Source organism: Protopterus annectens, chromosome 2.part0, assembly GCF_019279795.1.
Source record: "Protopterus annectens isolate FY-2018-M chromosome 2.part0, PAN1.0, whole genome shotgun sequence".
Lineage (NCBI taxonomy): Eukaryota > Metazoa > Chordata > Ceratodontiformes > Protopteridae > Protopterus > Protopterus annectens.
Window position 1 is genome coordinate 1,673,689,107 of NC_056728.1, and position 25,743 is coordinate 1,673,714,849.

General features: G+C 42.6%; 1 protein-coding gene across 1 annotated transcript in view; it reads right to left on the reverse strand.

Moving 5' to 3' along the window:
• The window catches only part of VPS13D (vacuolar protein sorting 13 homolog D), a 3,321,573-nt gene that overhangs the window by 2,453,250 nt on the left and 842,580 nt on the right, over window positions 1-25,743 (reverse strand). The window contains exon 17 of the mRNA XM_044060428.1: window positions 4,541-4,671. Coding sequence (XP_043916363.1) covers window positions 4,541-4,671 — 131 coding nt within the window. The remainder of the gene's footprint in view (window positions 1-4,540; window positions 4,672-25,743) is intronic.

The following is a 25,743-nucleotide window of genomic DNA, read 5'->3' on the forward strand; positions in this document are numbered from 1 at the left end:
TTTCCACACAGTCAGGAATCAACATCATGTTCAGTTTAAGCAGTCCAATAACATGTTGCTGATATTTTAACATAAGAAACTGGCAGTTTAAAGCCTTAATGGCCAAGGTTGCAGAAGTGTAAACCTTCTTACCCAATCTAGCCAGCTCCCTGGATTCTCTATCAGAAGGGGTAGGATTTTTAGCAGTAGAAGCCTTAATGCCCTTGGGCCCCTGTGAAATAGTCTCTGGATCTGCAATAGGATTTTTGAAAAGGAAATTGTGGGACTCGGGGACCCTGTAGTATCTGTCAGGTTTTCTGGGAGCAGGAGGCAGGGAATCAGGGGGCAAACTAGATTCCGAGAAAGCATCATCAACAATGTCTAGTACAGGAGGAATAGCTAAAGGCCTATGCTGAGGTAGGAGAAGAAAATCCCTAAGCCTCTTTTTTGAATCAGAAAAATCCTGGCATTCCCAGTGGAAATGCTCCCTTACGAGTATGTAAGGTTTCCCCAAAAGAAAAATCCTCAGGAGGGGAAGCAGAGGGAATAGAGTCCTCTGCATCAGAATCCTCATAAGTAGGTAAGGACAAATCCAGGTCATCAGAAGAGTCAGAAAAAACAGAATCCTGATCAGAAGATTCATAATCAACCTCAGTTCTAAGCCTCTTAGAAGGGGGTGGGGGTGGGTTGGCTACCCCTGATTAGAGTTATTAGATCTTCAGCCATTCTTATCATTTGTTTTTAAGGCATAGAGGCCTGAGTATCAGTTTTTTGGACATGGATCGAGATTTAGGCCTAAGTAATGAAGGAGGCGTCAACTTAATATGCAAGTCCGTAGGCCTGAATACACTCTCAGAAGCCGGTGCCTGCACAGCAGCTCCGGACCCATCCAAGGTAGAGACATCCGCGGGTTCCATAGTTGAAGCATCTTGCGGCATACTGGACTTCGAATGGGTCTCAGCAGAGGCCTGTGAATCAGAAGTAGTGGGTATCAGGGGCTGCGAAAGTGCCTCACTGAGTACTGGCGAACTGGCGACTGGCTTAGAAGCGTCGTCGGCAGTTTTGGACCTCGGCGGCCTGTCTCTGTCTTTATCTTTGCGTTTTTTTCAGAATCCCAGTATTTGGATGGCTAACCGATGACATTTCTGGATAATTAAACCGAGAACCGAAATATTTAGAGACAAAAATATACCGACGACGGATAGTACACTGATTAAATAAAGCATAAAACCGACAGCAAGGTATGTCGTGGTCAGGGTCTAGGCAAGGAATACAGTACGAATGAAAATCTTTATGAGGTATTTGCTTTCCACAAGTAATGCAATTATTAACTTTTACTGACATCGGTAAGGAACAAGAAAATGTTTCCCCAACGGGGTACTTAGCTTTAGTTGAAGACTTCGGTTCTGAAACTCGAAAACGAAAACTTAAGGAGTCGGCCGACCAGCACTTGTGAACTGATTCTGCTTCGGGCACCGTACAGCAAGAAAGACCGATGTAATGGCGTCGGCTGCATGTTATATACCCTTGATGACCTGACATCATGGAAAAAGGGACAGCAACCGATGCAGGACCCAAGACTTTGTTAATCAGGCCGACTCAGGGCAACCTGCAAGCAGATAACCCAAATGTAATGCCTGCAACAGTGAAACACGAAGAACATCCACACTCTATATTCACCAATACAGCTGCTTCAGAACACTCATCTCTTCCTGAAGTCTACCTAACTGCTCTCCCTTAACACCTGAAATATTTCTCACTTATACTTTCAAAAATCTAATATCTTGCAAACAACTTTTTGTCAACAGTGTTGTAACCACTGCATTACAGCTTATCTTCTTCTGTACGTTTTTCAGGCTTACAATCAGAAAGTCAAGGTGTGTTCCATCAAAACAGGGTATCTCAAGATGAAAGCACTGAAATCCAAACATACTGAAACCTGTAATATTGAATCCTGGAACCTGCCCTCCTGCACATTAGTGCTTGTTTCTGTGTCCACACTGGTAGGGAGTTTCTCAATCCAGTAGAGTTTCGGGGTTACTTGTCTTCAGTGTTGTGGTTTTCAGTGCTCTTGTCTCAAAATTCCCAGCTTCAATGGAGCACTCATCGATCTTCTGATAGTAAACCCATTTTTCAAACTATACACATTCACGGATAATAATAAATATTAATGCAAACATGCTTTTTATTACCTTAGAGTATTTTTCAAACATTCTTTTTCTTATACTGATTCTTTAGCCAACTAGATTTACCTCTTTTTCTTCTAATTTCAACTGCTCACATATGATAGATATTGTGTAAATTAAAATGCTTTCCCCAAAATTATACTGTGTGTACAGTGAAGGAAATGTGCAAGGCCAAACAGCAGTTTTCAAAATAATATGGCTTGCTTTGCAAGAACAGTTATTTCTTGTAATGTTCAGCTTAGATATTAATAACATATAGCTGTGGGCTTTACTGTAAAGGCATCCTGTTATAGAAAAAAAAGGAAGTTGACTTTCTTGGCTTTCAGATGCATAAATAAAATGCAGACAGGTCAGGTGATGCAAAGATGACATGGAGAGACTTTTGTGAAGTCTTCAGATACAGCGAGGACAAAAAAAGGGCATGAAATAACCATGGACTTTTTCATGACACAGACAAACCAGAAGAACAAGTCACAAGGACATTAAAAATAACATTGGTTGAAAAGAGTATATAAACTGGACAGTATGCTTCACTTGGTAGTGACGTTTAGACCAATTGTGCATTAGTCTCATCATCTGTCTAGCTATGTTATAATAGAATTGAAGTAGCTCTGATCGAATTAACTGTTTGGCAAGAATTTGTTCTGAGACAACGAATACCAGATACAGTATTACAGAGTTTGTCTGGTCACATTTGGAAATTTCTTCAACATATATTAATAATTCATATCCCAGGTTCTTTTTGCATACTTGTGTTTTCTGGCCCAGCAACAATCTTTTCATTCACTTCCCTTTACTATGTAACTTTTCTCTCCCTTATATTTGTCAATAATATCATCTTTGACATTATCTTCTTCTACACACTACGAACCTTTTTCTTTCTGTACTGAACAATCATATTTACTACAGTTTACTACGCTTTCCTAGACCATCAAGGTTCCCCACATGCACTGCAACTTTTTAAGGCATTAGTTAATTAAATGTGCTTCTTTCCAATAAACCAGGTTTCTGGTTACCCTCTCTAATGAACTACACACATATTTTGAACAATGTATAGGACATTTCATATATTACTTTGTATACAGTTTTCAAATTTGTCCAAGCCTGCGACCCCCAGTCCAGATTTCTCTTAAATCATATCTCCTTTTTTATGTGCAACAGTCTTACAAAAATTGCTTAAACATAAATCCACTTCTATTCCTGAAATAACATCCCTTTATCCTTTTGTGCAAAATCACCCTTCCCTTCATGGATAACTATGTGGCCTCCAATCCAAAAAATCGCATGAAGGTTAATGTCCAGGAGGATGTGCCTTGAAGCCAAAGGTGTGGTGGCTTCAAAAGAAGTTTTGGCCAAGACTAACTCTGAGGATGGAGGCTACAAATGCAACTCATTGATCCTGGTGTTGCCAAACCTATTGAAAACTTCTGAGTTGAAAACATCGTCATCAGTTTTCCAAATCTTCTCCTTGGGGTGTTTGTCTTCCAAGAGGAGGTTTGTGGAAGTCTTTACTGATACCAGTAAAAAATTTTACCAAGCAAATGCTTTTTTCACCTACATATTTTAATAAAGAAATTTTGCCCTGCAAAGGCTTGTCCTTGTGTTGACTTTGGAGCAATGTGCATAGTTATCTACCTAATGTTCAGGCCCTAGACAAGATAAATACGTGTGGAAATATTTATATGGAATTTGCTTTCCACTCTCCAAACAATAATTCAGATGTTTCTACTTCTTTACAGGCATTATCAGACATCTAGCAAACTACTATAAAAAGATGAGCAATAAAACTCTTCTGTAGGACATTTATCTGCAACTCTCAAAGGAGGCCAACACATCAAACTGACAGTGAGTAATGTATACAACATTCAATGAACTGCAGCAAGAAAGATCAGACAACAGCTCTTTTTAAGCTCAGTAAGACCTTACTATATCTACACAATTAAGGTGACATATCACAGTTCAAAAGAATAATTTCCATACTGGTTACCATTTACTTCCACAACACTTCTGTCAGAGTACTCCATATAAAACTTTTAAAATCTGCTAATTTATTACATTCCCAAAAAACAAGTTCTCAAGTACCTCCCTCTTCCCCATCATATCTCCAACATTTGCTATGTACATGAAGAAAAATCCTTTGAAGTCTACTTAGTAAAAGAACTGCAAGAAAGACCCAGCTTAGCTAGCGGCTTAACTGTACAGTACCTAAAACCACCTGCAGTGGAGGCCCATGGGGAAATATGCAAATAACCCCTCACTCAAGACATAGCAGTGTCTCAACTACATGGCTCTGAATGCCCAAGACTTTTTACTTTTTAAGTCTTGTTGGGGTAAGATATAAAGGCAGAGAATAAGAAATAATTGACATCACTTACAATATACTCTCCCACTAAGAGCTGGTCTATAGTTTGTCTGATTTCAGCCTTTGTCTGCATCTTCAGCTTGTTGTATTGCCTCCTTGCAGCTTCAGCCACCCTCAGCTCCAGTTCAGATTGATATCCAAACCCTGCAGAAGATGCAAACAAATATTCTCATAATATAAGTTCACTGTGATACAAAAGACATCAGCATATTAACCTATACTAAAAAAATGTGAGAACTTTTCAAGTGTACACCCTCATTTGGCCAATATTTGACATCATGTCTAAATTTCAGTAAGTGCAGACGTTTTTTTTTCCCTTCAAATCACAAAATACTGATTAAAAACACTGAATCATAAAAAAATCAATCACAATAGGCTATGAAAATGCAGCACCCATTATAATTAAAAAAATGTTAGATCAATAATATGTTTGAAAGTCAGGAAAGTGAGATGGAAGCAATTTAAAAATAAAAGGAACATAGCCATAATATGTGCAATCAATGCAGATTTGTAGCAAACATTCTTTTCTTCTGACTGAACATAGGAACAAGTTAAGTCACACCAAAATGTTGCAACAGTAACATTTTCAATGTAATTAACATTGCAGAACAGCTTGCATGCCAAGCATTTTACTTGGGTAGAACTAATAGGAAATCAATTTCAATAATATATAAACCTGGCCATGCAATAAAGAAGAATGGCAGAGCTATTTTGTTTGGACAATACTTTAAAATAAACTTTTTAAAACGCGCATTTTAATGTGTTAGATGCTGTAGAACCCAATGTTAGAGGTGGAGATATTAAGAACAAGTTAGACACCAAGGGATATGAGTGGCAAATAAGATTAAATGCCACAAATTTGGCAGGCTTGAATGATCATATTCATTTTAAATTAGTTTCCAATAAACAGTAGCTTAAGAATAAGTACAAGACATGATTTTAAAGAAGAGACGTGACTGGATGTGATTTATATGCTGTCATTTTTTTTTTTTTACTGTTTTAGGAGAAGAGTATTATCTGGTAGTTAAGAGTCTGAAGAAATCTGCTTGCGAACAGAAGAAAGAGCTTACTCTATATGTATTAAAGTGTTGGTTTACAGGAACAATTTAATGGATTTCAGATTTTTTTTCTTGCTTTTAGTTTGTGGTTTTTAAAGTCAAGTGCAGGGTGTGTTTCTATTCTGTTTTAATTTTTACTGTTAAAAAGAAAACATGTATGTATACTGTATGACAATAACAGTGGAAATTGTTATGGTTTGTTTTCCTATTAATGCATGTTAAAGTACAGTTGTGTCCCACTTACCAAAACTGTTGATGTTCAAGTAGATCAGTGCTGCAGTACAAATCCTCTGGGTCTTCCTACCTGCAGAAGACCATGCCCCTCTTATACCATGACATCCAGAAGCTGGTCCTTGGATGTCCATTGACTGGGGATGATGTAAAGACTCTGGAAATCGAGCCAGTTGTGGGCTTTTACATGGGAGGAAGACCCAAAGAATCAATACTGCAAAATTGACTACAATCATTATCTAGTGTTACCATTTTAATGGGATGTTTCAATAAAGATGTTTAAGAAATGAGAAAACAGCAAAAAGATGGATGATGTTAAAAGAGGAACTAAGATATTGAGAAGAGATGATCAAAAGGGAAGACATAAAGAAATGGGAGGATGCCAAAAGAAATTCTGATACAAAGAAGGGAGCACATGGCATCTATAGAATTGGTAATAGAATTTCAGCAGTGGTAAAGAGGTCAAAATGGTAAGAGGAGAAATCTGTGCTAGAACTACTTGCACAGGCAAGAAACAGCACAGCACTAAATGCAAAAACGATAACCACAGCATACAAAAATTTGAGCGACAACTATAAAAGCCAAGCTGAGAATATATTTAGGAACCGGAATGGGAGGCTAGACAGACAAAAAAACAGGAGAACAATGGATGCAGATAGTTCTGCTTCATGATATGTCTTTAAATTGTGAAGGCTTACAATATTTGCACATAAATGCCTTTACAGATAATTGTATATGCCTAGCAAATGATTAAAAAATATTCCCACAGGCTGATGAAGACGAGTTGGAGGTAAAACACAGAACACAGCGTGAGTTGGCATAACAGTTAAGGTCTTTACCTCACAGATACAGTGTCCAACTTTTGATTCTGATTTAAGAAGGTGAGTTGCTGGTGACCTAGAGGTTAGGATTTGGTGTTCTCACTGCCACAGCCTGGGTTTTATTCCCAGTCAAGGTTTTTCAGTGGATATTTAGGGGTCGGGGGGGGGGGGGTCGGCATAATGGGCATCATGTTTACTCCAATTCTGGTCACTGTTTATTGTCTAGGCATGTAATGGCCTGCAGACTGATTGCTTACTATCTACCTATGAAACAGAAGCTGTTATATTGGGAGAGGGGTTGGCATAATGGTTAAGGTCTGTATCTCAGAAACAGAAGGTACATACCTCTGATTATTGGTTAGGCTTGAACAGCCTATAGACTGACAGCCTAATATTTGCCTATGGACCTATAAGGAAACAGAATTGGGACATGCATTCTGGGGCTGTATGGAGCATGTAGAATTTTAAAAGAAACTGCAGTAGATACTGGAAAAATATTAGGTCCAGAAGCACAATTAAAGAGTGAACTGCTGCTGTTAAGCTGGAACCCAGAAAACAGAAGGATGATATAGTCACACATAAGTGACATTAATAATGACAACAGAAAATGGCTATCATTAGGAGATGGAGGAAAGAAAGAAGGAAACAAAAGTTGCAATGGAAGAGGCAACAAAGATAATGCAGGAGATTAAAGAACGGCAGCCTGAGTAGTTGTACTTCATTTGTCTTTAACCTGTGGGAATATGGATCCGTACTGAATCTGAGCCAGCAAAAATTACTAGCATCAGCTCCGAGCTCCAAACTCCTCCCTTACCCATAATACACCTCCACTGCCTTCCATCCTCAGATCGAGTTTGCAGAACTTATACTTAGTACCCGACCTGATAACATACTTGTGACCTATACTACAGCCCATAGGCAGAACATGCACCAAGGTCCAGGGGAAGAAGGGAGGGATGGCTGAAGACAAATGAAGTACAACTACTCCGATGGAACATTATGGTGAGTACATAACTTCCTTATCTGAAGTAGTTTACTTCATTCGGTCTTCAACCTGTGGGACAGAGTCCCCAGCTACTAAACTCCTGGGAGGCATTCATCGAATGAAATTCTGGAGCACCGCGGAGCCATAAAATGCTCTCCTTCGAGATGTCAAATCCAATTTGTAATGGGAAATAAACGTATGAGATGAGGACCAAGAAGCTGCAGAGGAAATGTCATCCAAAGACACCCTAGACCAGAAAGCTGCAGATGTAGCCATGGACCTAGTGGAATGAGCTTTAACCTGACCTGGAGGAGACATGCCTTTGTCCTTACAGACCTGCAGGATGCATGAAGAAATCCATCTAGCTATAGTGACCTTGGAAATAAGTTTTCCCAAAAAAGGTCTATAGAACAAAACAAACAACTGATCAGATTTACGAAAATGTTTTGTCCTGTGTAAATAGAATCGAAATTGTCTATGAACATCCAACATGTGTAGTTTGTATTCCATCCTTTTGGTAAAATTGGGAAATAACACAGGCAAATTTATAGTCTGATAATGAAAAAAAGAACACAAAACAGGGTAAGGTATCACCTCATATAGAGAAAATAAAGTCCAAACAAAAAGAGGTAGATACTCCAAGACAATCGAAGCCAACCAGGAAACTGCAAATCAGAGTTGAAGTAAAATCCTTTATTCCTTGAACAGTAAGCGCTTTCGCGTTGCTCAGAACGCTTCATCAGACTTTAATAAAAACAGTTGTGCTTACTCCACTTAAATATTCAAAACAACCAATAAAAACAATAAAAATTGTCACATGAAAAACACTTTGGAATAGTACATGAACAATGAATAAAAAGGGGGGGGGGAGATACCAAGTAGAGAAATATATGCATTATAATAAAAACTCTATATGAAAAAACACATAATGGAGTGTTTATACATATCTATAATAATGTGTGTGTATATAGGAAAATACAAATACATCGTCATACATCTATATCATTACATGTATATTATCTACTAGCGTCTGAATGGCCTATCTATCAAGAAGGGTTTCAAGGACAATTTATCATTAAGACCATGTCCTTTATCAGCTCTAAATTTAATGATCCATTTAACTTCTTCCTTCTCAGTAGTATTATTGATGTTACCTAACCTTTCAGTTACTTGTAAGTGTCCTATAACCATAGAACTGAAAACATGTGTAGATCCATTCTGTATAACATGTCTAGCTAAAGCATTTCCTTCATTTTCCTTGTGAATAGCATAGACATGTTCTCTAATTCTTTCTCTCAAAGTTCTATTGGTTTTTCCCACATAGAAACTTTGACATTTTTTACATACAGCTAGATATATAACATTTCTAGATCTACAATCTGCATAGTCATTAAACTCATATTTAATATTACTGTCAGGATGTATGAATACATGGGAGTTCATGATAAAATCACATTGGTTGCAATTCCTACAAGCGTGTGTGCCTTTTCTATATGAAATAGTCCTATTCCTATTCTTTCTTTCATAGCATAACAAACGTTTGAGGGACTTTGTGTTCTTGTAACTAATAGCAGGTCTGTCACCTACTATTTCCTTGATGTCATCATCTGATAGTAGGATATTCCAATTCTTCTTTATTATATTAACAGAGTTGTTGGTGTTAGTATAGGGAATTGATAACCTTTTTCTCCTATCTCTCATCCTAGTTGGGCGCTCATGCATAATATAGGTACAGGAAAAGAAACAGGTACACATATGAGGGAAGATTCTACTCTTGTTTTTCCACTCCCTTTTCGTATGGAACAGAGACAGTCCTGGAGCCCACACCAGAAATCCAGGAAGAGGAAAACCTCAGGAGGACCATTCGAGTTCCAGAAGAAGGCTCTGAAACCAGTGATACGGACTTAGTAGTTAATTTGTCACAGCATATACTGACAGAATTTGAAAGTAAGTTGTTAAATAAAGGCTTATCCTTCATCCCTTCGCAGGAAGTGGATGTTAGTGAGCTCATAATAGACATTAAGCATTTTACTAGAAATGTGGCACTAGGAATGCTTTTTGATAATGGTGCTGCAAGTAATGCTGTAGATAATATTTTTTAAAAAACATCTGTGTTTATTCTTAACTTACATCCTTTATTAGAAAGCTTTGAAAGAGCTTGCACAAATGACTTGTTGAAATATTTTGAAAGTAATGAAAAGAGACCTGAATTTTATAATCTATCTAGTGAAGAGAGAATGGCATTATTTGAGTTACAGAAAAATGCAAATATAACAATAAGACCAGCAGATAAGGGTGGAGCAATTGTGTTGTTGGATAACTGTTATTATAATGACACCATGCTTGAAATGCTATCGGATGAATCTACATATGTAAAGTTAGATAAGCCGGGCTTGAATAGGTTGATGAACTCTGTGCATGCAGATTTATATGCCATGTTAATGTGTGATGTCATTGATGAAAATTTATACAAATATTTTTTGATTGAAAATCCAGTTATACCTGTTATTAGAGGCCTGCCCAAGATACATAAGACCATGACCAATCCTCCACTCAGACCCATAGTTTCGGGTCGAGGATGGATAACTGAAACCATCTCTATTTTTTTAGAGAAGACACTTAGACCTATAGTAGATTCTACCAGTTCTATCTTACGAGACACCAAACAGTTACTTGAAACCTTATCAATCTATAATGGCAATAATGACCCACCACAGTCAGACATTTTAGTAACGTTAGATGTTGCCTCCCTATTCACTTGTATACCCAATGACGTAGGACTAGATTATTTGAGATTATTTCTGCTGAGTAAAGGAATGAGTAATAATGCCATTATAAGGATTACTATGTTATTGGAGATTGTTTTGAACAATAATGTGTTTCTGTTCAATGGTGAATATTATCTGCAAACCAAAGGTGTGGCGATGGGGACATCTTGTGCCAACTCATATGCAAATCTTGTATTAGCGTATTGGGAGGTCACCTATATATTAGAACATATGAGTTTCTCAAGTAATATTAGACATTATAGACGTTTTGTGGATGATATTTTTTTGATTTGGAAGGGAGATACAGAAACATTAATGGAACTACTACTTTCCTATTACAACATTACCCACTAAAATAAATTTCCTTGATGTTACATTAATTTTAGATAGAGGTCGTTTAACAACAGATATTTATAAAAAACCTTGTAGAAGGAATGCTATTTTGCACAGAAATAGTATGCACCCTCCACATATCCATAAGAATATTGTAAAAAATCAATTGATACGTCATTCACGTATCATAAGTGAGGATGGTGCTTTATCTACAGCAGTTACTTCCATGCAGCACGAATTTATCAATAGAGGTTACCATAATAAGGATCTATTAGTGATACAAGAAACATGCAGTGAGAGGATAGCAACACCTTTCATTAAGAATGACAATATAATGCATGAGCGCCCAACTAGGATGAGAGATAGGAGAAAAAGGTTATCAATTCCCTATACTAACACCAACAACTCTGTTGTTAATATAATAAAGAAGAATTGGAATATCCTACTATTAGATGATGACATCAAGGAAATAGTGGGTGACAGACCTGCTATTAGTTACAAGAAAACAAAGTCCCTCAAACGTTTGTTATGCTATGAAAGAAAGAATAGGAATAGGACTATTTCATATAGAAAAGGCACACACGCTTGTAGGAATTGCAACCAATGTGATTTTATCATGAACTCCCATGTATTCATACATCCTGACAGTAATATTAAATATGAGTTTAATGACTATGCAGATTGTAGATCTAGAAATGTTATATATCTAGCTGTATGTAAAAAATGTCAAAGTTTCTATGTGGGAAAAACCAATAGAACTTTGAGAGAAAGAATTAGAGAACATGTCTATGCTATTCACAAGGAAAATGAAGGAAATGCTTTAGCTAGACATGTTATACAGAATGGATCTACACATGTTTTCAGTTTTATGGTTATAGGACACTTACAAGTAACTGAAAGGTTAGGTAACATCAATAATACTACTGAGAAGGAAGAAGTTAAATGGATCATTAAATTTAGAGCTGATAAAGGACATGGTCTTAATGATAAATTGTCCTTGAAACCCTTCTTGATAGATAGGCCATTCAGACGCTAGTAGATAATATACATGTAATGATATAGATGTATGACGTATGTATTTGTATTTTCCTATATACACACACATTATTATAGATATGTATAAACACTCCATTATGTGTTTTTTCATATAGAGTTTTTATTATAATGCATATATTTCTCTACTTGGTATCCCCCCCCCTTTTTTATTCATTGTTCATGTACTATTCCAAAGTGTTTTTCATGTGACAATTTTTATTGTTTTTATTGGTTGTTTTGAATATTTAAGTGGAGTAAGCACAACTGTTTTTATTAAAGTCTGATGAAGCGTTCTGAGCAACGCGAAAGCGCTTACTGTTCAAGGAATAAAGGATTTTACTTCAACTCTGATTTGCAGTTTCCTGGTTGGCTTCGATTGTCTTGGAGTATCTACCTCTTTTTGTTTGAAATTTATAGTCTGATTGATACTGACTGGTGACAACACCTTAGGAAGAAAAGATGGGTTGGTAAGAAGGGAAACTCTATCTTTATGAAAAATAATGTTCAGGAATTTTATGGACAAGGCCTGTAGTTCCGAAATCCTTCTAGCAGAGGTAATCGCCACCAGAAAAGCTGTTTTCCATGACAGAAATTTTAGATCTGCAGTTGCGGCAGGCTGGAAAGACAGAGCAACCAGAACTTGGAGACCCACAGAAAGGTCCCACGGGGGGACAAGATCTTTGACCAGGGGGCGTAGCAAAAAAGTGCCTTTAATAAAGGCTTTACACAATCTAGAAGATGCCAAGGATGCAGAATTCTTACCCACATGAAAATGAGAAATGGCAGCCAACTGAACTTTGACAGTAGAAGAACTAGCTCCATGCTGGAAAATATCAGCTACAAAATCAAGAATGGCAGAAATAGGAGCTGTAAAAGGATCGAAACTCCTCTGAGAGGCCCAGAAAGAAAAACATTTCCATTTGCTGTGATAAACCTTTCTGGTAGAAGACTTATGAGCAGCTATCAAAATAGACTTAACTGAGGAGGAAAGTCCGGGAGTCCTAGCAATCACGGGAACTAGAGCAGTCAAGCCATAAGCTTCAGGCTGTCCAGACTTGGATGAGGCACCCCCGATGGGTGTGAAATCAGATCCTGAATGGGTTTCTAGGATCCAAGGTGGAGCCAGAAGCTGAGACCAAAGGAAGGGAAACCATACCTGGCCAGGCCAGAATGGGGCAATGAGGATCACCTTGCTCCCCAGTCGACAAGCTTTCTGCAGAAACCTCGGGATGAGTGGAACTGGCGGGTAAGCATACAGAAGACCGGGATATCAAGCATGAACTAGAGCGCCTTTGGGGGACTCCCCTGGCAGGGGGTTCAGAGTGAAAAACCTGCTGCACTTCGCGTTGGAAGGAGATGCGAAGAGATCACAGCAAGGCTGACCCCACTCACTGAAGATCTGTTCTGCTACTGATAGATTCAGAGACCACTCGTAAGGCATCAGAACAGTCCGACTTAGCCTGTCCGCTAGAATGTTGGACCATCCCAGGATGTGCATTGCTATGAGAAGCGACCGGTGGAGATCGCCCATTCTCACACTCATAGCCTCGCGACAAAGGGGATAAGATCTGGTCCCTCCCTGTTTATTGATATACCAGACTACTGACGTTGTCTGACTGAATGGCAATCATCCCCAGAGGAAGAAAGGCATGAAGAGCCTGCAACTCTAGAAGGACCGCCCTTCATCTCCAGGACACTGATATGCAAGCTGGTCTCTAAGGGGGACCACAGGCCTTGGACTGTCCTGTCCGAACAATGCCCCCCCCACCAGAGTTGGAATGCATCCATGGTCACTGTGGTTTGGGCAGGGGCTGGAACAAAGGACTGCCCCTCCAAAATGTCCGGAGAGCTCATCCACCATATGAGGGACGACCGACACACTTGACTCAGGTGGACAGGACTGGATAGTGGTAAATCCAACATGGACCACTGAACCACTAGAGTCCATTGAAGAATCCGCATGTGTAGCCGAGCACATGGAAGGAGAAGGAATGGTCGCCGCCATCGAGTCTAGGGCCCTCAACACTGATTCCACTGTCGGGAGGTGAGAACGGTAAATTAGGGAGACATGCATCCTGAGGTTTTGAACTCTCTCCGAGGTCAGGAACTCTTTGCACTGTAATGTGTCTATCCTGGCACCAATGTAATCTATCACCTGCACAGGCTCTAGCAGAGACTTGACTGTGTTGATTGTGATACCCAAACTCAGGGCAAGTGTCAGAAAGTAATCCCTGGTTTGAGAAAGTAGACGCCTGGTGGGAGCAGTAAGGAGCCAACTGTCCAGGTATGGATAGACCTGAATCCCCTGAAGCCTCAGGTGAGCCACTACGACCGCCATCACTTTGTTAAACACCCCAGGGGCTGTGGTGAGACCAAAGGGTAGGGCTCGAAATTGATAATGATTGGCCCCTATCGGGAAGTGGAGGAACCTCCTGGAGCTTCTGTGCATGTCTATGTGATAGTAAGCATCCTGGAGATCTAAAGAGCACATCTAGTCGCTCTCTTGCAGATACAGCATGATAGACTGTAGTGTGGCCATCCAGAAATTTTCTTTGGCAACTGACAGGTTCAGGGTAGAGAGGTCCAGGACGGGCCTTAAATCCCATGTTTTTTTTAGCACCAAAAAGAACCTGGAGTAGAGGCCCGAACCAGACTGATCTGGGGGGGATGGTTTCAATGGCTCATTTTCCTAGCAGCTTGGAAATTTCCTGTGCTGCTGCCTCCCTTTGCATGGGTGGAACGTCCGGGAGGTGTTTGGAAGGTATGGGGGAACCCACAAAGGGGATAGAATATCTTCTGGATATGATATGAAGCGCCCAACGGTCCATTGTTATGGACTCCCATGCCGCTGGGTGCAAAGACAATCATCCCCCGACTGTCTCCACAGAAGAGCAGCTGGGCACCCCCTCAAGGTTGCTGCCCGGGTCTGTCCGAGAATGGTTCTCGAGACCCGAAATTTCGTGGACCCCCTCAGCCTCTGAGCTGGCATCCATTCTGTCCCCCTCTGCCTCTAGGGGAAGAGCAGCCCTGAGTGTCCTGGGAATACTGAGACTTCCAGAACCCCATCTTCTTTTGCCCTCTCTGGTTCTGGGAAAAGGACCTTTGAGGGTTAGAGAAGCGGATGCCGACGGCAGACAGTGTCTTCCCGTCCTTCTCACTCTGGACTAGTGTCTCCTTGACGGTCTTACCGAAAAGAGTCAAACCATCATAAGGGGCATTGGCAAAGGACACCTTAAAGGGTTCAGTGAATTGGCACAACCTAAGCTAGGCATTACGCCTCATGGACAAGCCGGACCCAGCCGCTCCTTCCGTCGCATGGGAGAGGAGTCACAATGGCTGTATTTGATACTGCTCTCAGAGTGGCCATTTTTGCATAGAATGAAGCCTTGTCCTCCTGTGACATGGACTTGGGTGGAGCTGAAGCATACACCTGCTTCCCTATGTGGTCCATCATCCGTAACTCTCGGTCAGGAGAGTGGACTGAGGAAATTTCCTGAGATAGTTCCTTCTTCATGGCTGCTGCTACCAGCATGGCATCCACTGGGGAGCCCTTGTCCCAGGAAGGCCTGTCAATAGGGGGATTCAGAACCTTATCGGGGAGCTTGGGGATTGGCTCCACGGTATCTGGTTCCTTCCATGCCCGCGAGGTGATCAAATCCACTAAAAAGATTCACGGGAGGGGACACCCAAGACATAGACGGGCCTGTGCCGAAAGCCTCCAGAAACACAGACTCATCGGAGGAGGGCTTGGGGGCAGACCAAACTCCCCGCTTGTGCAGGATTTCCATAATGTCTCCAATGGAGACATCGTCGGGAGGTGATCTTGGGGAGCCCTCCCCAACATCTAAATCTGTGTCCTCGGTTAGGGACTTGGGGGAGTCCAAGTGCCTCCTCTTGCACGTATGCTTGCGAGGCACATCTCCCGTGGGGCTCTCCAGAGAGCGCTCGCAAGCCATCTTTTCCTCTGGGGGAACCATCTGGGGCTCTTGGGGCAAAGGTTGTACCTCTGGCAACACAATGGGGACCATAGACAAAGCAGAGGGGTTCTGGGTGGAGTCCGAGGGGGCAGTCAGAGGCCTCGATCAGTTCTACCACACTGAACCTCCTGGGAAGCTAATAAGGTGGCCTGTCTCCCCGTATTCGACACATGAATCGGAGCAGGATCCTAAGTGGATGGAGCTCCAAGGGAGGGAACCTGGCCCGACAATGTCAGAGCCGATGGGAAAGATTCCACTCCCTCGGATCAGACACCCAGGCTACTGCTCCGAGAGCAGCTCGGATCCAAACTGGTCGGATCCGAGATACTCCGGGCAGCTGTCTGCATCAAGGACACAAGGACAGTCGGTGTCAACCCCCTGAACAAGGCCAACCTTGGATCTGAGAATGCCGAAGGTCAGATCGGGGAAGAAGAAATGGGCTGAAAAAAGGAAAGTGAGCTCCCCCCTTCTGAGGGAGGGGGACTGGCAAGACCCCCATCTGGATCTGTGTACGGATAAAGCACCTGATCATCTTATCCAGATCCATGTCCGATAAAGAATGGGTCGACCGAGATGAGACCACGGACTCTGAACTGGCCGGTCGGTGAACCGAGGCCCAGGAGACTGAAAGTGCCTCCTCTGGCTCTGGGGAGAACCTCGGAGAACAGAGCCAAGGGGAGTCACAGGTCTGTGCAGACTTGCTCAGAGACGAGAGGTCCAGGGACCTCTTCCTCTTTTCCTTCGTTTTCGACTCTCTCTCCCGCTCTCTACCTCTTTTTACTCCACTACCACAGATTTAGATGTAGGAGTTTCAGTCCCAGCCTGGGAGGGAGGGAAAGCCAGCGGGAGAGGCAGCCACTGTGACTGAAGCTGAAGACGAGGAAGGAGGATCAGTGGCAGGCAGAAGACCTTTGAGGGCCAACTTGGCCTTTCTAGCCTTCAAAGCTCGGGGATTGAACCCCGCACAAATGGAGCACTCCACATTTAGGTGGGCCACACCTGAGCACAACACGTGTCGTCATCCGCTGGGGAGAGCTTATGGTCACACTCTGCACAGCACTAAAAGATAAGCTTTTCAGCCTTAATATCATACAAGAAGCCTTAAAAAAGAAAGAGACAGACCAAAAACTTTCTTTCTTTAGACTAATAACACACCCACTCACCACGCTAGACTGACTAAGAGGGGGGAGGGGCACCACAGACAAACTACTCTAAACTAACTACAACTACAAACCTACACTCGATGCCAAAGGGATGGGAGGGGAGAAAGGGTACCTATAACTAAACCAGAAATGGCTAAAAACAACAGAAAATTTAGAAAAACTTAAAATCAGAATCAACCTGCTAGCTGGAGCTGTAGAAACTCAATGTTTTACAAATCACGGCAAACGAGATCTGGGGATGGAAGGCAGTGGAGTTGCATTATGGGTAAGGGGAGGAGTCTGGAGCTCGGAGCTGATGCTAGTAATTTTTGCCGGCTCGGATCCAATACGGATCCGTATTCCCACAGGTTGAAGACCAAATGAACTAAACTACTTCAGATCAATCAATAGCCAAGACAGGGAGAGATGAGATAAAATTTGTGAAGCATAATCTATCAACAAGGAAGTCTGCAAGAGCAGATGGTATTTCTGTGGAGGATTGGAAGTTAGACAAAGATATGGACAATTTTGTTCAACAATATCTTAAAAGGGGGTATCAGCATCTTGGAAGACAGCTGTGGTGACTGCATTACCCAAAAAGGGTAAAGACCCTTCAGATCCAGCTTCATATAAAGACTAATTTCAACTTAAAACCATAACTACAATGTGTTTAGGTCTACACTACCTAAAAGAATGGTACATGTGTTGCCAAAAATGATAGACATAGATCTATGGGCCTCTCCGGTCTGGCGGAACCTCCTGCATTGCTCTCTTGCTGAAGAGGCACTGGGCTTCCTTTAAAGCCGCTACCCTATGTCTGGATGGTGCTGATGGGAATGGTAAGTCCAAGTTGGGGGTTTTGTGAAATAAAGTAGCCTCTGGCTATTCTACTTACCCATGAATCTATCACAATGGCCAACCATGTTAGTGTGAGTAAAGAGAGTTGCCCACTGACTGCCTTTAGTGGGGAAACAGTCAGGCAAAGCATCAGGGATAGTATAAATGAAATCTTCAAAAGGATCCTTTACCTCTATGGTTACTGGGGCCACCTCTTCCTCTGGGGCAACTTCCAGACTGAAATTCCACTCTGTTCCAGGAAACTCTGTCTTGCTGCTGTCTATGTTGAGACTGCTGGGATTTTCAGAACCAAAATATCTTTCCACTTGTTTTTATACTGGAAAGTCCTGTGCAGGGTGGGAAACTTAATTCCCACAGGAGTGAGCATTTTCCTCTATTACTCATGACTAGACAGCCTCTCCTTAACTTGTTACCCAAAAAGAGTATTACTGTCAAAGATGGCGCTGGCGAGGACTGCCTTAAAATGTTCCAGAAAATCAGTAAGGCACATCTAGGTCTGTTTCCTCACAATGAGGCCTGATCTTGCTGCCCCATAAATCACAATATATATAAGAAACAGTCAGAAGTATTCATTGCAGCCACTTGGGTCTCCAACTGTGAGTGCAATTCTCTTGCTGGCAGCTGTTTGAGATTTTCCAATAGTTTTTGTGCAATATTCCTCTAAAACCAAATTATATGGGCTATGTTGTTTATTGCTCTGACAGAGAACACAATGGATGCACAGAATTACTTCCCTAATCTATCCTTCATCCTCAAATCTTTATTAAGGGGACTGATAACTTGGGGATCCTCTAAAACATTCTTTTAGGGGCCCTAACTACCACTACGGAGTCAACAAGAGGCCCCTTGCTCCAGTATGTCCTGCCTTTGGAGGTACAAAGGACTCTATCACACTACCTTGGAATAGGCTCAAGTACATCTAGTTCCTTCCACATTTAATTATACACCATATCTACCAGTTTGTCTGGGGGAGGCACTACACACACTGCTGGGGTTCAGTAGTTATAGGGTTCCTGTAAAATCTGTTCCTCATCGGAGGTGGGGTCTACTAGCTATGATTCCCCTCTGCCTAATCACCTCCAACATTTTGAGGAAGGGTGAGTCATCTGGTAGGAATCTTGTGAAACCTCCCCGTTATCCAGATTTGTATCAGCAGTGGGAGTTCAGGTGCTTCCTCTTTTTTCTGAACATGTATCATTTTATTTTCAGTACAAATTGTATGGAACTACATGTTTCATCTCAAATAATAAAAAAACGCACACCAGATCTTACTGTTAATCACTTCTACATATTATAACATGATTGCTACTGTTCACTCTATATTCCAACATATTTTCAGTTATTACATTGATAGCAAATGAAGGTAGCTCAAGCAGGAGCCAAGCCAAAACCTATAGCAAAAAAACACCAATGGTTCAATTAAATTACCAGAGTTTAATAAAAAAACAAAAGGCAAGTTTTCATACCATACCAGTGCTTCATCAGGCATTAAAAGGTTTCTTTCACATACAATACTCATTAGATAACAAATGGTCACAGTCACGTTATATAACATTCAATAACAATGCAACAATTTATTCTAAAATGTTTGCATTTCAAACAGATTTAACTGACACAGCTTCATTTAAACCGGGGTGTGGTCTGCTCAAAAAAAAGGAAATCCACCTATACACTTCCCTCCCTGTTAAAGAATTATAGTCATGTACTTAACCATAACTTGATATCTGTGTTATCTGCAGTCACCATTTATCATGTTAGGGTCTAAGATCCGATATCGGATCTGAGCCGGCATACTCAGACAACAGCTTAGCTCAAGCTCCTCCCCTCCCATGATGCTCTGCTGCCCTCTAACCCCTCAGATCAAGTTTGCATAATGAAAGAAGACAGACCGAAACAATTACCACCAACACAGGTCCACCAATATCCTACTAATGTCTCAGGGAAGGGGGCCGGAGGGTGGGACTGTGATGAACCGTGACTACAGATAACACAGATACCAAGTTATGGTAAGTACATAACTATAAATCTTATGTTATCTTAGTCACCATTCCTCACCTTGGGGTCAGAGTCCTCAGCTACCTGAATCCTGGGTTGCCTCAAGGAAGGACAAGCCAAAGAACCTTGGAGCCAAAGGAAGACCTTCCCCTAGAGATCAAATCCAACTTACAGTGGGAAATGAACCTATGAGGTGAAGACCACGTTGCTGCTGCATAAATATCATCTAATTATTGGCAATCTGCAAAAGCAGCTGAGGTAGACACCGCCCTGGTAAAATGAGCCTTTACTGGTGTAGATAAAGGAACACCTTTTGAAGAGTAAATGAAGGAAATGCATTGAGAAATCCAGTGGGAGAATGTAACTTTCGATATTCCCCTGCCCTTTCTGTTTATAGAAAAGGCTACAAACAACTGGTCTGAACATCAAAATTCCTTGGTCCTATGTAGATAGAAATGTAGTTGGCAATGAACATTTAAGGTGTGCAGAATATATTCCCCTTTATTGGCATAATTATGCAAGAATACTGGAAGTTGAATACACTGACGGAGATTAGCCTCCAAAGCTACCTTGGGCATAAAAGATGGATTAGGTTTCAGAGATACTCTGTCCTTATGGAAAATTAAGTAAAGTGGCTTAATAGTAAGAACTTGTAGCTCAGAGACTCTCTTCACTGATGTTACTGCCACTAAAAGGGCAGTCTTCCAAGATAGAAATTTGAGATCACAGGATGCAGCCGTTTCGAAGGGAGGTTTTGTTAACGCCTATAGCACCAAAGCAAGATCCCACGGTGGAGACCGGTCCTAAACAAGGGGCCGTAACAGAAATACACCTTTCAAAAAGGAAAAAAAGAAGAAGCACCAAAACGTAACCAAATGAATGAAAAAACAAACTGTAAGCAAGAGGAGCTGCACAACAGTAATAGCGTAATCAGTAGTTTATTTCCGCTTTCGTCAATAGACTTCATCAGAATACACAATCAACACAGCTCAAACCACTTAAATACCCACTACAATTAATAAACTAATTAGTCAATTAAGACACAATCAATCAAACATTTGCAATAGTTTAAAAAAATATAATAAAAACAATGTATTCATGCAGTGTTAAAAAACCCCAAGGAAAATAATTCCTTGTTAATATGTAATGTTCTGTATTTTAAAAAACATTTAATATTAATGTAGTCATTCAGACCAGGGGGGTTGTCAGCATTAAGTTTAATTTGCCATAGAGTTTCACGCTGTTCAACAAACTGACATATCTACCTACTGTTAGTTCAGTCAACACTGGGATGCACTGTTGTCACAGTTGCAACATGTGTCGTTTTATTTCAGAGGGTCCTTACATTAAAATAGAGAATGTTGATTACATTTTTAAGGTTCCTGGATATGTTGACTGCAAGACTAAGGGGGTGATCTACATCGGGCAATGTTTGGGTTGTCCTGCCTTCTATATTGGCATGACCACCCGTAGTTTAAACATAAGAATTAGAGAACATATTTATAGCATTAAAACCAAAGATGAAAACAACGCTCTCTTCAAACATTCAAGAGTATGTAGGACATACAAAAAATTTTTATTCTCTGTTTTAGAGGTAGTTCATTCAGACCTCAGAGGAGGGGATTTCAAGAATTTTGTGAGACTGTAGAAAAGGGAACCACACCTGCCGAGGCCAGAAGGGGGCAATGAGAATCAATTGTGTCTTGAGGTGTCTGGCTTTCTGAAGTATTCTGGGAATTAAAGGCAAAGGTGGGAATGCATAAAGGAGACCCGGAGGCCAATCATGCGTGAGTGTATCCCTGGGGGATTACTCCTCTGGGGGGATCAATGCAAAGAAATTGCTGCATTTGTGGTTGAGAGGAGATGCAGCTCGGATAGATCCACCAACGTAAAATCTGTTGAGCCACTACTGGATTCAGGGACCACTTATGAAGGGTCAGAACAGCCCTGCTCAACTTGTCCACCAGAACGTTGGATGCTCTGGGAATGTGCATTGCTATGAGAAAGCGCCCTGTGGACATCGCCCATTTCCATACTCTCATGGCCTTGTGACAAAACAAATAAGAACCTGTGCTCCCTTGGTTGTTTATATACCAAACAATCGCCATGTTGTCCGACAGAGTTGCAATCATTCCCTGAGGGAGGCAATCATGGAAGACCTGTAACAATAAAAGGACTGCTCTCATCTCCAGAAGGTTGATGTGCAGCTTGGTCTCTAAGGGGGACCACGTCCCTTGGACCATCTTTCCTCGGAAGTGCCCCCCTCTACCCTAGGAGGGAAGCATCCGTGGTGACAGTGGCCGTGGGAATCAGGCGAGAGAAGGACCTGCCAGCTAAGAGATCCGGGGAGTGAATCCACATAAGAGATGTTTCCGACAAATTGGGGTAAGGCAAATGGTGAATGATAGGGGATGACGAAACGCTGACCATTGAACTGCAAAGGTCCACTGGCGAACTCTCATGTAGTACCTTGCCAGGGGAACCAAATAAATGGCAGTCGCCATGGATCCTAGAGCCCTAAGTATGTGTGAAGACGGAGGGCACGTTTGCTCCAGCAGAACTTGAACATGAGAGCATATCAGAGTTACACTGCAAAGAGGAAGAGCTGCAGTCTGCAAGGTGGTATCCAACTATGAACTCCAGATGATGAGTTGGAATCAAGGAGGACTTGGCTAGGTTTACCGTAATTCCTAACTGATAGAACAGGGAGAGCAGGGAATGTATGTTGTCCAATAGTTGATGCTTTGTGGGAGGCGTAAGGAGCCAATTGTTCTAAACAGGGAAACACCTGGAGTCCCTGCAGCAGGAGATGAGCTGCCACCACTGCCATGCATTTGGTGAACATCTAGGGGGCTGAGGTGGGACCAAAGGGCAGGGCCCTGAAATGAAAGTGATCAGCTCCCAAGTGAAAGCGGAGAAATCTCCTGGACCAGTCAATCTTGATATGGTAGTATGCATCCTGGAGATCAACTCTGCACATTCAGTCATTGCTGTGCAACAGGGGCACAATTGACTGCACTGTGACCATCCAAAACTTCGACTTCTGTACAAACATGTTTAGAAGACTGAGGTCCAGAACAGGACACAGGTCCCCTGTTCTCTTTGGAAATAAAAAGAAGTGGGAATAAGTTCTGGATCCTCTCTGTCCTGTGGGGACCTCTTGGATGGCTCTTTTTCAAAGAAGGTTCATGACCTCCTGTTGGGCTAACTCTTTCTGACTGGGTGGCATGTCCGGAAGAGTTCTGATTTTTGGGGGATTTGCAGAAAATGGAATGCAATAGCCCCTGGATATCATGGTTAGCACCCACTGATCGTCTGTGATATTTGCCCAAGCTAGGGGGTGCATAGACAACTGACCCCCGACTGCCTCCACAGAAGGACGGTCTGGCAACGCCTCAGGGACGCTGAAAAGGTTTCTCAGAGAAAGGCTCCCTGGAACCTTGGTTCTGTGGACCTCCTCTGCCTCTGGGGCGACATCTGCCATTGAAACCTCTCCCCCATCCCCTAGAAGAGGAATCGTCTTGAACATCCTGGAAGGAAGATTGCACCTTATGAAACCACATTTTCTTATTCCCTTTCTGGGTCTTAGAAAAGGACCTTTGAAAGGTAGAAAATCTAATCCTGACGGCCGACAATGTCTTTCCTTCCTGTTCACTGTGGGTCAACATCCCATTTACGCTGGGACCAAAGAGTATGGTACCATTAAAGAGGGCATTAATAAATGATGTCTTGAAGGCCTCTGTGAATCCTCTTAGTTGCAGCCAGGCACGACACCTAATGGCAATGCCTGAACCCACTGCCCGTGAGGAACCTTCCGCTGTCTTGGAAATTAGCCTCATGGACGAATTAGCTATCGAATGAAGGATAGCCAGTTTGGGAGAAACAACCTTAAATTCCTCCTCAGATATGAAACCCATGAGGGAAGTTGATAGCTCCTTAATCAAGTCCCTCTGGAAACGGGTGAAATGGGTAAGATAAGTTAAGGCTCGCAGGCTAAAGGAAGCCAAAGCAAGCACCCGCTTTCTGAATCTGTCAAGAGCTCTCGATTTGTGATTGGGAGGGTGGACAGAAGAACTCTGCTCTGCCAACTCTTTCTTGGTGGCAGCGTCCACCACAATAGCATCAACTGGGACCACCTTGGACCAGAAGGTTTTATCCACTGGGGGGCTGAGGAACTTGTCTGCTTTCTTAGGCACTGGCTCCATGGTATCTGGTTCCTTCCAAGCCCTGCTGGCCACAAGGTTGATGAGGGTCAGCAGGGGGGACACCCAAGAGGTAGATGAGCCCGTTCCGAAAGCCTCCAGAAATACAGTTTTCTCCAAGGATGGGGATTGGGCAGACCAACCACATTTGGCCTTAAGGATCTCAAGTACGTCTCCGAAGGAGATGTCCTTGGGCAGAGATCTTGGGGACCCGTCCCCTTTCATCGGCATCCGTATCTTCCATTACAGACTCCATGGGGGAGTCGAGATGTCTCCTCTTACATGTCCTCTTCCTCGGAACTTCCTCCACCGGAGGCTGTGGGGAAGACTCAAAAGAGGAGGGGACCCCTATCGGGGAGACCGAACGTGCTGACCGGAAGCAGGATGAGTAGGTCCGATCAAATACTGAGGCTGGGTAGAATGACCGTGGGTGGGGGAGGCAGCTCTGATGGCAAAGAAGAATCTTTTCACTGCCCGGAAAGCACAGAGGCTGGATGAGGTCCCATCCCCCTCTCCTGCCAATAACACCACAGCTGAAAAGGGACAGATCCGCCAGGACCCCCCCCCCCCCCGGACAGCACCAGCCCAGAGCTGTCGAAAGCGGAAGAGCCTAGGGGCAGAGACCAGTCCACAAACCTGGACCTTAACCTACCCCATGGACCCCAGAGCCGCAGCTAGGGCCGGAGGGATGGTCTGTCCTGGGGGCGTAGGAACAGAACTGATCACCGATCCTGATTGGGTAGGAACCAAAGTGGGGCCCAAAGCTCCCATCAACTCCATACCGCACACCATTCCCTGGGAATCCAATCCGAAGGTCAGATGAGGAGAAGTTAGGTGGGAAGTGGGAGACTGGTTCTCCGTCCTGTGGGATGGGGAAGCCAGAATCCCCAACTCCATTTGAGCTTTCAAGAAGGACCATATCATCCTGTCCATATCCATGGGAAAAACACTCTTGAATGATCGGGAGGAGATGGAGGACCTGGCTGGGGAGCTGTGTCTGGACCTGAAGGATCTCCTCTTGTGCTCCTTAGAGTGAGGCCTGCATGGAGGGGGAAAAAAAATCTGTTCTGGTCCCAAACGATCCATGGAAAACTCCTTCACCACAATGGGCTCTGACATGGTGTTCGAATCCGACCTGCTTGTAACCAAGAGCAAAGGAGGATTGGAGGTAACTGTTCTCGAATCCCTCAGATCTGAAGCCTTGGATCCGGGGGTGGGAACCTAAAGTGTTGGAAACCAAAGACCTGGAGTCCGAATCCTTGGATTCAGGGGTGGACTCCCTAGAGGCTCTGGGACCTGAGGCTCTTGGATCAGACACTGCACAGGCTGAAGTTAGATCCGACAGCCTGGGTCATTTGGAACGGGGCCTCTACACCTGAAGGAACCTTTTTCTTCACCGCTGAAGGGCCTGCCATGGTCGGGGTATCAGTGACCAAGGAGCACCCTTTAACTAGGCCTTTGGGGTTGAAGGCAGCACAAATACAGCACTCTACCTCCAGATGGTCACTGCTGAGACAATAGAGACACTCCTCGTGTGAGTCGGAAATGGGCATCTTCCGACTACACGAGGAGCATCTCTTGAAACCTAAGGGTTTGTCCGACATGGTACAAACCCCAACAACACAATGAAGGAAAGTCTAAATCAAGTCCCAAACACGCGCAGGAGTCCAAACACCAAGCATCAGTCCGGAAACTACTTCTATTAAATAACAAGAACAATAATAATAACTACTTAACTAAGAAATTTAGTTAACACAATCAACACTCAAAAAGGGCACCAAATGGCCTATGCCGAAAAATCGGGAGGGGGA